The sequence below is a fragment of the Excalfactoria chinensis genome, chromosome 1 (genome assembly GCF_039878825.1).
Source record: "Excalfactoria chinensis isolate bCotChi1 chromosome 1, bCotChi1.hap2, whole genome shotgun sequence".
Lineage (NCBI taxonomy): Eukaryota > Metazoa > Chordata > Aves > Galliformes > Phasianidae > Excalfactoria > Excalfactoria chinensis.
In genome coordinates, this window is record NC_092825.1 from 87,246,733 (window position 1) to 87,260,217 (window position 13,485).

General features: G+C 43.7%; 1 protein-coding gene across 1 annotated transcript; it reads left to right on the plus strand.

Moving 5' to 3' along the window:
- Positions 1–3,732: 3,732 nt before the first annotated feature.
- On the plus strand, positions 3,733–13,231 carry GPA33 (glycoprotein A33). Its single transcript, XM_072360697.1, has 7 exons — positions 3,733–3,766; positions 7,624–7,775; positions 8,660–8,870; positions 9,428–9,586; positions 11,831–11,944; positions 12,374–12,491; positions 13,022–13,231. Exons 1-7 carry the CDS (start codon positions 3,733–3,735, stop codon positions 13,101–13,103), a joined length of 870 nt encoding a protein of 289 aa, XP_072216798.1. The 3' UTR covers positions 13,104–13,231.
- The last annotated feature ends 254 nt before the right edge of the window (positions 13,232–13,485 follow it).

Below are 13,485 nucleotides of genomic sequence, written 5' to 3' on the forward strand. Positions count from 1 at the left end.
GGAACAAGAAAAAGTAATATATTGAATTTTTGGAGTTACACCAAGGAGGAAATGGATTTTGGATTACAGGTTTGAACAGATAGTGATGTACCAAAAGAGGAAGAATTAGTTGATCTGACAGCTGTCTTCTCTGGACGATGCAAGTTTTAGCCACTTCTCAAATGTAGTGCCATGTGTGTTCATGTTAGTTGCTGCTAACTGAGGCAGGAAGTGATCCAAAGACGTTTGCTTGTGGGCTCCCATATTATCAGAGAATGGAGTTTAGTTTCAGGAATGATAGAATGATAGTTCTAGAATGATAGAATCATTCAGGTTGGAAAAGACCTCTAAGATCACCCAGTCCAACCACTGAGCCATCCCTTCCATGCCCATTAACCATGTCCCTCAGTGCCACATTCACACGAGTCCTGAACAGCTTCAGGGACGGTGCCCCCACCACCTCCCTGGGCAGCCTGTGCCACTGCCCAAGATATTACAGGACTAGAAAATCCTGCCAAGCCCATCACAACAAGGCAGAGATGCTGGTAGGACCTGCATATGTTACACAGAGAAACACAGACAGCCTGAAAGTTCTTCCTTACCTTTTGTTGTAACAGCTTATAGGATCACGATGGCAGTTCTTTTAGTGGTGGTGTCAATAGCTATGAGTTTTGCAGCTCATACTAGACAGGGAAAGGGAGTCAACACAGAAACCGAATTAAAATCCCTTAAAACTGCCAGCTGTCCCACTCCTTCTGCACACAGAGATCTACACAGTTCTTAAAGCTGTGCATTTGTCTCCCACATTTATCAAAAACTCCAGAGGCCCTCAGAAAAGAACTGTCAGGAAAAAGTGTCAGGATTTAAGAGCCTGAACATCCCTAACTAACAAGAGTGGTAAATAGAGGGCTTCTAAACAAGTTGCTTAATATCAGATTTATGTACGTGCACTGAACATGCTGAAGCATATTCTGTCTATGGAACTTAGGACAACGGATTTATCTAAGTCTCCAAACAACAGGGCATTATCCATCACAGTGCCAATGTATTTACTTACTGCCTCTGGAGACATCCCAGGTGTTCACCGGCAGCAAAGAGTTTAAAAAGCATGATGGCCAGCTGCGCTGAGTTAAATGTAACACCAAGTATTTGCCAGAGCTGCCTTCATCCCTCCTTTCAACCTCCAGAGTACAGGTTTAACCCCAGCACACAACTCAGCACAACAGAGCCTCTCGCTCATGCTCTCCAGGTAGGGTCAGGGAGAGAATTGCGATGGTAAGAGTTCAAGAGCTCATGAGTTGAGACAAAGACAGTTTACTAAGTACATTAAAAGCTGCATGCACAAGCAAACCCAAGCCAGGAATTCATTTGTTGTTTCCCATGGGCAGGCTGGTGTACAGCCACTCCCAAGAAAGTAGGGCTCAGCACGCATAGTGGTTCCTTGGGAAGACAAATACCATTGCTCTAAATGCCCTGCTCTTCCTCATTCTTCATGCTTTTTATTGCTGAGCATGACAATATGTATTCAGGGACATCCCTTTGGCTAGTCTGGGTCATTGTCCGGGATGCATCCCATCCCAGCTCCCAGTGCACTCCCAGCTCCTGGCTGGCAGGGCAATACAAGGAGCAGAAGAGCCCTTGGCTCTCTGCAAGCACTGCTCTGCAACAACTAAATCATCAGCGTGCTCCCACCACTATTTTCATCAAAAATCTACAATAAAGCACGGTATGATGCTCTACAAAGGAAACCATCAACTCTTTTTTTGCCTTCCAACTGCCCATGCCCAATATGTGAGCAGTGGCTGGACTCTCAGTGTACATGCCTCAATGAATACGTAGCTAGCATGCTGCAAGCCATCGATCAGCTTATTCAACAGTGGAATCAGAGGAAAGAGAAGAAGTACCTTTGGCACACACAGCTGTTGTGCAAGCCATGGACTTGGACGGATGAGCATAAGAGCTCTGAACACGTGGCTAAGATTCACAGAATCGCTAGCTGGAGGAGACCCACAAAGATCATCAGATGCTGTGATTTCTTCTAACTTCTTAGAGCAAACTGGGAGAAACTGGCCTGTGGCCTGAGGAGGAGGTCGGAATTACAAAGGACTGCACCACTATCATTCATGATATCATCTGACAGATCTGTGTAGGTACTGGTTCGTATTTCCTGGCAAAGCACCACAGAAGAAGATCTGTTACCACCTTGGGTGATTACAAAGTGGCAGGCACTGCCTGCAAGACTTCATTCATATACAATTTCTGGTTTGTTTTTTTGTTTTGAGCTTTTTAGCCTTGTTCTTATCCCTCCTTTTTCAGTTGACTTGCAACACAAGTTGGTTGCCTCGCTCTGGAACCTTCTATTATGTTCTCGTCTATATTTCTTCCAAGCCGAATAATCACAGTCTACCTTGATTTTACTTCATGCAGAACTTCTGTACTTCTGACACCTTTCTACTGGATTCTGTAGTTGCTGTAAGTTTACGTGGCTTCAAAAAAGGATTGAACAAAGTGAGAAAATATGAATGAATCTGTCCAGGGCTCCAAGTTACAAAGATATGGCAGCAGGAAATCCCTCAGCTACAAATCATAGTCATGCATCACTGCACCTGGCCTAGATTCTTTCTGGACATTCACCACTGCTGGCTGTCAGAAAAAAAGGACAGTAGGCTTTTGGTCTTTCCCATTAATGCAGTTCTTACATTTTTATGCCTTACTCTCTTTCTTGCCTATTTTTTTTTTTACAAAAATCTCCTTAGTAGGGGTTGGGGAATAACAGTAAGTGCTGACAGCACTACAAGAGCATTGCATCTTATACAGGCTTAATGATTTTTCATTTTTCTTTCCTATTCCTTCACTAATCATTTCGAGATTTACCTGCTTCCATCACTAAGTGCCTAATCAATTCTTAAGAGAATTATCCACAACTTCAGTAGGCATCGTTGCATGGATTCCTCCCTTGTCTGCTTCCATTTACGTTTAACAACGTAACATCTGAAAATACAGAATTCCTAAGCAATTTTATAATTCAGTTACTTCACATGCTTCTACAACTCTTAATTTTTACTGCCCTCAATAGTTCTGTACCATCAGGGAACCTTTTTAAACTACTTTTCATTCCCTTTGCCAGATGATGCATGAATATGCTGCATGCTGCTACAGTTTTAAGATTGCCCAGGAGGAGCTTATGGATCCAGATCTACCACAGAGATGAAGAACAGCTACCAGAAGTGGATCCACCAGTGACAGACGTGACCTGGCACTACCCTCAGCGCGCCTTGGCTCTATGCTGCAACATCAGGGCAGGAACACCATGCCATCTCCCTGTCTGCATCACAGCCTCTGCCCCAGCCATTAACTCGGACACGCCAAACAACGACTTCAAATGTTGCGTTGTGTTGCGTACAACCCGGTTATCGTACCCTTTGGATCACGTCTTCTCTCGCTGTACGTACCTGAGCGTTATGAGAAACTGGGAGAGGCAGTTAACTGGGGGAGAAAGTTCACAAGAGGGTAAGTTTTCTCTCCCCAGGGGGCAGAGAGCGGCAAGAGATATCAAATACTATTGGTAATCCACCCTGCCATTCTGGACGGGAGGAGGGGCAAAGCAAAGCACTTTAAAAGAGAATGAGGAAGCAGACCTGTGATGTCACTGTGCAGCAGCCTTCAGCTAAAGTCAATTACTTCTCCAGCCACCTCCAGGTTAGAAGGAAGAGCACCCTGCGGTAAAAGGAGGGAGAAAGGAGGAGGACAGCAATGAAAGGGCTCCAGCTGTTCATTTGTAGCACAGGTGAGTGCTGATTTGGTTGTATCTTCAAGGGTTTGGGTAGAAGGAAACAGTACAACTAAGTCTGAGAAATACAACAGTCTTGGTGTGCTTTGGTTTAATATAAGCTTCTGCATGTTGGTGATCAGGCAGGTGTGTTCAGTTCCCCTGTGCTGGATGTCCAGACTCACATGCATCTCGTAAAACTCCAAGTCAACTTTAGAAACAGGAAAAGAATGCTGTACTTAAAGAGGCCGGAAAATATCCCTGAAACCAATTGTAACGCCTTCTGTTAAATGCAGCATTTCAGCTTGAAGAAGGCATTTCCTCAACTGAAGTGGAAAAGCCCTGGGGTTTTATTTTTTGATACATCTATCTGCATGGAGTAGATGCCTCCATAAGATTAACTCCTGTTGTTTATAAATACTCGGGTATGATTTGTGGTCTTTATATATTACTCATGTGAAAGGGATGCACAGCGATCCCTACCTACACATATAACTACAGTCTGCCCCTGGCCTTTGTAAGGCTCGCTCTTCCTCATCCCACCTTACAGAGTCTGAGCCTCACTGCTTTCAGACTTGCCTTCTCCTACAAATGGTCCTGTGTCATCTTTCAGATTTTAGAGGAAGCTGCTTATGTGGAAACAACTCACAGTTTTTTAATCAAAAATCCTGAAAGCCCTGCTTTAACAAACAGACCCACAAGAAGGAAATTCACGAGGTTTAACCTAATTAGAAAAAGGAGTCATTCTCTGAATAAAATAAACATGGCTTGAGTCATAGTCTAGCAATCATCGTGTAAATTGCACAACAGTGTTAGTATTTGTTCCCCCTTTATCCTTTCCCTTTATGCTATCTTAATTATGGATTTCTGCTCAGAGAAGTTTACCATCTGTATGTTGCGTGAAGATCTTCTTGGCTGTTTGGGTAGGACTCAAATGATAATTCAGAGTGAAAAAAAACCCCACAACAATAGGAAAAGGTACAGTAACTTCCTACAGTGCACTGGAACAGAACAACTACAAAGCACGTTGCAATGTGGGGTGGGAACGCAAGAGCTGCCTTGAATGACACATATCAAACTGCCAGTGAAGGCTGCCTTCTGCTGAACTACCCACAGCAGCCTAAATGAGACTGACTGCTACCGCTTCTTTCTTGCTGAATGGAAGGCCCCAAAATTGGGCACCGTGAGTCAAACAAAATACTTAATTTTAACACAGGTCTCACACGTGAGAGGTTTCCCCCCTCCTGTGTCTGAACTGATTTTCAGCTAAGTTTCTTAGTAGAAATTAAACCCAAGCATTTCCTCGTAAAATGTGAATTAACACTTTCCAGCTCTGTTCCTCACTGGCCTAACTAACCAAGGCAACTGTCATGTCAAGTCATAACAGTCCTGCTCGATCAGAATCTCAATCTTTTCAGCATGGAAAATATCCCTTTAATTGGTTTCGGCTCCACTGTTTGCCCTTCACTCTGTTTTGATACTACGCATCAACATGTATACAATAACAAATGTGAAAGTAAACACTGATTTTCTTCTTCCTTTGCACTGGTACTAATGTTTTAAGTTGAGTAGAGGGAGCTACAACTTTTCTCAGTTTCAACCAAACGTTATAAACAGACTTAATTAATAATGATAAAAAGTAACCCTAAGGCTTAGATCTAGATGATATCATCCATCTAGTGATATAGAGGCTATTTGTTCCCACTGCTTTCCCCAAGTTCTTTCAGAACCGATTCTCCTGTCCTTTCAGTTATCTCCGAAATGGGGACTGAATCTGTTCAAAACACTTGCCAGCAGTAACCAGCTGGCTGTTGGTTACTTCGAAAAGGTCAAATGTGGTGAGAAAGAGGATGGAGAGAAATCAGCAAAGTAAACAGCACCTCAGCATGAGATCATGCAGCTTCTCTTACAGCCAAAAGGAGACGTAACACAGGCAACTTGGGAGCAAGAAAGAGATGTCACAGGTGAAAAACGGGAGAGCATCAGAAGATGTTGGGCATTAGGATGACAGCAACACACAAATAAGACATCTCTCTTGTTACGGGCTGTTTCTCCAGTACACAGCTGTTCCATGACCCTGCACAGAAGATGTTTGGGAAAACAAAACAAAAACCAAATCTCTTTTATTGTAGGATTTCAGTCGTCCAACTGGAAGAAGCCAAAGCTCTTCTGAGTGAAGCCTTAGGGCTGGACAGTTTCTTCTCTGCCTCAGGGCTGAGTTAATGACCTGTCAGTGAAGCCTGGCCTGGTGGAACAAGTTTCTGAGTGACAAAAGGATCAGGAAATTGGTTTTGCTCCATCTCCTAGTACAGATTATGATGCTTTCCACCTAAATGCAGGAAAGCATCTCTATCCAGTTGCGACAGGCAACAAGCTGGCTTTTATAGGTGCCTCTCATGCAGGGGGAATGATTAGAAACAGTCAGAAAGCCCTTAGGCAATGCAAGCGTGGCCCTTGTGCTGACTGCTGCAGAACTGGGAAAGATCAGGGAGTGGCTGCAATAAAACAGTGTTAGAGGTACTTTGCCCTGCTAGTTTCCCTTGTGTGGCTGTCAACAGTTACAGACGAATCAGTGCCTTAGAGAGTAGAAACTACTACTGCCATGAGGAAGAAACCGATATGCACGGTTAATAACCAGGACCACAGAAACCTCAATTACAGAGTTGAGAACACAGAAAGGTGGCAACTTTGGCTAGAAGCACCCTGCTCCAGTCAGCCAGCCTTTTCTTACCAGGACACTACCAAGCACAAAAACCAACCTGGGCAGTGCTGCTGAAAATGCCTGAAGCTTTCTGAAGGCAGCTGTGGAAAGGAGGGCATCTTTGCCCCACAGTAAGGAAAGAGCGTGCAGAGGAGAGAAAAGGTGTGGCTGCTGGGGAAATTCCTATCCAACTCATCTCAGGAGAGGGAAATGCAGCAGGTCTGGCAGGACAGGCCATGTCTACTAAGAGACTGAAAGGACATTTTACTGCAGGGAACAGGCTGGATCCAGTAAGCTGTTACAGAAGGTTTTTGCCCCTTGGTGCAGAGCAGATCCTAGTGCCAGCTGTCCCATACTAACCTGTGGTGATATAAAAATCTTTCGGGTCCTCACGTTTTTATTTTGTAAGGGATACTATAGTTCACTGCTATTACAGTCAAGGATCTGGTAGTGCTGATTTGCCAGCAGCTTATTTCTACAGCACGTGGCTGTGACAACATTTTGTCTAAACAAGCATGCATTTACAATCCTTGTGCAACTCACACTGGAATCCAGATGTCCTTTGTTGTCTTCCTCGCGCATCCCATTTCCTTGTGAATCTCAGATGGACAGAAACATGGCTCAGTCAGGCCCCAAAGCTTGCTGGACAGCAGTTTTTTACTCACATCCTTTCTGAGGAGCACCAACTCAGCCCGGTCACTCCAGAAGCAAACCTTCACTACAGCATGCCCCTCTTAGGGGAGCATACATTTCTGCCCTCTTCCATCTTCCTCCTTACTGGACCTTGCTCCTCCTTGTTGCAGGAGGGCCTCTAAGCAGCACTTCCTATCCCTTCTCCCTGCACTCTGTCTGGCTTCAGATGCAGAGTTTCCAAAATGCGCTATACAGAAAATACAGAAAGAGGTAGATAAAACAAATTACACCTTTATAAACTCCACAGAAGTGTTTGTTCAGGTAAAGAAGAGGGAAGTAAAGCAAAGAAAGCAGAGCTTAGCTCTCCACCATCCTGTGCAGCAGCTCCCTATAGTCAGTCAGCAGCAGCATATGTTGCCTCCTGCTCAGAAGGGAATGCCATGACTAACAGAGGGGAAGCTGTAGGTTACTGTGGCAGGTAAAAAAGCCAAAGATAGAAATCCAGTATTTTTGCCAACTAATGAATTTATTCTCTTTCTAGTTCTGGTGACTGCTTATGCCCTCACTGTGGAAACACCTATCAAGAATCTAGAGGTGGCACGAGGGAAGAATGCTACTCTCCATTGTAATTTTCATACTAGTATTTCCACCAACACAGGAGATTTTGTTGTCTGGAAGAAAATCATTAGCGCGGTAAATCAAGTTGCCTAACAAAATGTATGATAGAGCATCCAGGAGGGAGGTGGGAGGAGAGATGGAAGCAGAACAGTGGGAACGTGTTTGGGAAGGAAGTCCTTCCAGGACTTCCTTTAGTCTCAGACCTGTGCAATTAGAAACTTTGGTGGTAGATTCAATTTAATATAAAACTGTTGCATGATATTAGGCAAGTCCACAGTCTTCTTTTCTTTCTCTTTTGGTCTTGCAATGCTACATTGAGGATACATTACTGTATGTCCCTTGGGTTTATATCTGTTTATTTATGAGATATTCAGATACTTCATAAAAAGCTTTGTAAATTTTTATGTATATGTAGTATACATACATTGTGTGTATACATATTAGGTGCTGTATAAGAAGTTTTAGTTGATACCAATGCATGGAGAGATTCTTGAGGTCTCTTACACTCACGAGGAATACAACACAAAGATCTCTGAAGTTCCTCTTGGGTGTTAGTGAGAGGAAAAGCAGTGCTTGGAGCCTTCCTTGCAGTAATTGCCAAGGGTTTCTTCTCCTAAGATCATTGCTGGAAGAAGGCAAGGGAATACATATAACCATAGGAGGATTTTGTTGGCACGTGGGTATCAAACAAGTCTCATAATGTCCCATCATAAAGAGGAAAAGTAAAAAAAGACCCAGCAAAAGAAATTTTCTTTTTTAGTCTCTGACAAGAAAAGATGTAAGGAGGATTCCCAGCAGAAACCCTCACTCTTTTGAACCTTCAAGTTATTTGGTTTTTTTTTTCCCCTTTGATTCTTTTCTGAGTTATTCTTCTCACAAGAATGAGCTTATCTAGGAGTCAGACCATAGACTTGCACAGAAGAACCTAAGATTGCTTAGTTTCCCTCCCTGTCTGACAGGATGATGCCATCACTAGGTATTTTGATGGGCTTGTACAGTATGGCAAGGGCTATGAGAACCGAATACAGTTTACTGGTGATGTCAACAGTGGAGACATCAGCATCACCATCCAGGAAGTAACCATGGAAGACAACGGGACATACGTATGCAGCGTTCGTCTACGGGATGACCCCCCACGGCAGTCTGCACTCACCAGTCTTTTCGTCCTCAGTAAGTACAATGGAGACAAAATGAGATTCATTAGATAACCCACTGTCCTTCTTTCTAAAGTCCATTCCGTTGGGTTTTTTATGTATAAAATAGACTTCCTAACAGAAAAAAAACCAAATATCTCCCAGTAAATCATAACCCACAATCCTGTCTCTGCTCTTTTCCTGCAACTACAGAAGTAGGTTGGAAGGCTTAAAGCATCCAACTCCCTTAGATACTTTACTGTAGAAAATATCTAGAGTTGTGTAAGTCGTTTTCCTAGTAGCTCAGTAAGCTCATTACAAATCATTCCTCATGCGCTCTGGCTTGTCACTCTCCAGTTAATGAAAGGAAGAGTTACCCAGCATTATTAGAGATATCCCAAAAAGTATCTTACGTTTTCTTCTTGACCAACAGGTATCAAGAAGGAATACACAGATAAGGGACAGTCTTCCTCTGAGAAGGCTGTAGGTGCAAGGCCAGCCTCTGTTCTGGAGAAATTAAAGAACAAATGTAAAGGATGGGTTGAAACAAAACACTACATATGATTAACCAAACTCTGTGTTTCCTTCCTTCAGTTGCACCATCCAAGCCGGAATGCAAGATTGTGGGCACAGCAGAATATGGACAGAATATCAATCTAACCTGCTTTTCTCATGAAGGCTCCCCAAAACCCACGTATACCTGGCAAAGCTTCAACATACAAAATGAGCCCCGCGCACTACAAACAACAAACGGTATGGGAATTTCAAAGACACCAAGGCTTTGAGCTCTCTATAGTTCCAGGTTACAAAGACTTTGAAATGCAAATAGAAAAAACACTCCGGGATTCTTTTTCTAGAAAATCCTTTAAACAGGATTTTAAGAAATTGTCTTTTCCATATGAAATATTCCTGAGTAACTTAACAAGGTGAAAAGGACCATTACTTGCAATAACAGTGGTCACCAAGACTTGCACTTTAGTTCTTACCTGGAAGGAAAGCTGTCTCATTTTGGAAGTGGCCAGAAATAATTCCTACTCAATTGCTGGACGTAAGGGTGGGATGGTATGAGGAATAAAATCCAGTTTTCTAAGTGGTGTCCCTTTATAGCTTAGCTCACTTGACAACAAACAGCTCGCTTTCTGGAGTCAGGGCAAACAAAAGTTGGTTTCAGAAGCTACTTTCCTTCCAGAGATGACTCTTAAGCTGGAGGAAAGCGTAATGAGAAACAGTTATGCCATTCCTATTTAGAGAATAAAAGAAAGCTTCCAATTCTTCAGGGCTGCCACAAAAGGCCTAATGTTTTATTTGCTTTTATTTTTGCATCAGAATCTGAGAAAGGGATGTGAATCTCCACGGACCTCAGGTAGAATTATTCATAGAAAAATGTGAGCTTAATAGCTTTTAAAGTGCTGTAGTACCACAGGACCCAGTTTTATTACTCCAGGCCACTTCCTTTCTTCCTGATCTGCTGTTTAACTCCGAGAAGACAGACTACATGTCTGAACATGTCTTTCCTGGCTTAAGTTACTGTAGCATTGCCAAACTGAATGTGTTAAGGCTGTAGGCAGTTCAGCTCGCAGTAGGTGATTCTTGTATAAATTATGCAAAGGAAGAAACGGAACCTGTGCAGAAACGCAAACCACAGTCACTTGACCGGCCACTAAGCGGTGCCAGTGCACCAGGCACAGCCCTACACACACCCTGATTCCTCTTTAAGCAACAGCTGTCTGCCCACTCCTGCCTTCATTCTGCGCTTTCCTGATCCATTTCCACATGATTTCTGTTTCCATCAGAGCACTGCAGTCCAGTAAGCAAATCAGCTGTCCCCGACCCACTCCCCGGTGGCTGGATGCCCCACTGTCACTCCAAGCAATACACTTCTTACTGTGCTAGGCTAAACAAGGCCCATTCCTCACAACTCCCTCAGGAGCCGCTCCAAAATGGACAGTGTCTGACGTGCACTCTTCCAATTTGACTCGGCAATTAGTTTTAAGTTAATATGGCAGAATTCACAGTCCAGTAGCAATGTGCAGTTCTGAGAGCTACAAACATCGTGTTGGAGGAGGAAGGAAAAAGTGAAGCAAGCATGAATAGCAGACTTTAAAGAAAATGAAGCAGATGGAGCTTGTTAATTCTTGGTTTGCATGCTCTTCCTCTAGCTGGCACTAGGCGTCAGCAAAGACCAAACAGAATCTCCGTCCCATACAAGGGACAGAAAGAACCGAAAATCACAGAGAACGCAGCAGAAAAGCTACTAAAGAGTATTCAGAGCTTTTGGATTTTAGAGCAGAATTTGGACCTATTTCAATAGGAAACAACAACAACGGAGTACTCACACAAGCGACAGCTGGGGATGTAACAAGCACTGCTTCACAAACAGAGCTAAGGCTTAGTTAAGAGTTCTGCGCTCTGCTAGCTTGGATGGACAGCGTCTGGTGCCACTCCTGCATCACTGTACTTCTTTTTCTCCCTTTATTTTCACAGCCCTGATGGCCTCTCTCAGAGCAGAACACTGCTGACCCTTCTGCTATGTAATTCAAATCTGAAATCCTAGGGGTTGAAGACTGACGAACTTGTTGCCATTTAACAAGTTAACTCATGAGATGGACGCTCATCCAAGTCAGGCCACTGCTTTGTGCCATCTCACATTTCGAAGCAGAAAGGGCTCACGGCCATTTACCCACCGCAAAAAAAGCTGCCACTAAGCATACATACTTCCTCATCCTCCACCCACAGTTTTCTTGTTTTCTTTCTAAAAGGAATGTTCCAGTACTGCAATTTCTGTAATGAAAACAACACGCTTCCATTTGTCCTCCTACAAATCACACCAAGACCTACAGACTAGCATGGAAACTCCTGAGCAAGAGGGAGCAGTCCATCAGCTCCCATAACTTCTCACTTCTTCCATCCTAGGCTAGAACTGAAGGGCTGCTGTCCCTATTTCCTTCCCTCCTAACGTTCTCCTCTTTTCCTGACTGGGTTTGTGTTTCACAACAGGCGAGCAAATAACTCTGAAGAACATCTCGGCAGACACCTCCGGCTTTTACATCTGCACTTCAACAAACAGTGTGGGAAAGGAATTCTGCAACATGACAGTCAGCGTTGTGCCACGTAAGAGCCTATTGCTTTGGAAGAATCCTACCAGAGGACGCAGCCCGGCTAGCTGTGAAAGCGTTAACAGAAGCAATGTAAACAACATTTAACAATTCAGCTTTCCTTCAAGAAGCAGCACATTTCGAGTGCTCTTTATGCCGAGAGCATGTTTTAAGTTAGGGTGCTCAGTAATGCGTAGAGCTTACAGAAAGCCAGAAGCGTGCATCACAAACCTGAACCCTGAAAGCATGAATCTGATCTCGATAAAATACAGCTGCTGCTCTGAACCAGGGGCTGTTCCTGTGGGCTTATCAGCTACCCAGTACAGGACTAAATTCTCATTGCTGTAGTCAAACTCTGTCAGTAGGATCTAAAGACCAGTGCTTGCGCCGATCGCATCTGGTAACGTTCTCACTGCAGAGAGGTAATTCTTTTCCTCCTTTACAGCATCCATGAACATCGCCCTTTACGCAGGCATCGCTGGGGGAGTTCTTGCTGCAGTTATAGTGATTGGTATCCTAGCCTACTGCTGCTGCTGTCGAGAGAACAAGGACTATGAAGAGACGTAAGTACCCTTCTCAAAAGACGGGGAGCAGAACATACCAAGGGTTCACCTTCTCCTTCTGGCCATCAGCCTATGGAGGAGAAAGCAAGAGACGAAGTCACCAAGGAAAGCATGCACTGGTGCCTCCCATCTCATCTCACAGAACATGCCCGTATCATCAGGTGCCTTTGTGGTCAAGAACCCAAACATTCCATCTTCAAACTGAATTTTCATGTCCCACTCAGTCAAGCACACTCAGCTCAGTCTGCTTCTCATTTCTCCTAGTCCTTCCAGCTGCTTCTGCCCTTGCACACCCAAATCAATGTTACTCCAAAAAAGACCACTGTAAGAAGAGTGGGATGAGAAAAGATACGCCAATCATCCTCTCATATCATATAAGCTCAAACCACCAAAAAGACTTAATTTACAGAGTTTGGTTTGGTACACGTCTAGATCAACCCAGATCAATCTAAAACCATTCTAATGCATAATTCCTTCAGTATAATTTCTAGCTGGCTCTAATTAACATTTCTACTCCTGAATCACTGTAGGGCAAGAGAAGATGAAGATGAACGCATGCAGAACATCCCTATGGACAGACAGAGAGCAAAAGATGCTTCTGAAGACGAATGAAGCAGGAAGCCAATGCCATCTTCAGGTTTTGCTGAGCAACAGACACCACTGTAAGAAAAGAAAGCCTAAAAGAGAAGAAATACCTATCTCTTGCCACAAGAAGTATTTAGAATAACCGAGTAGAAGCTAATGGCTCTGTCTTGCTGTTTCTGAGGGGGGCCAATATTCTTGTTACCCTGGTAAGATGTGCTTGACATGCAACGGGTATTAATATTTAACCTCACAGTAGAAAAATGCATGTGAAGTGCAGTTCCACCCACTCATCCAAAAATAACCAGTTCTCTCACCATCCCACTTACTGCAAAGGAAGCCAGACAGGTCTATTTGGAGAACAGAATTGCTAATATATCCCTAGATCCACAGAAGGTTTCAAGGTCACCGA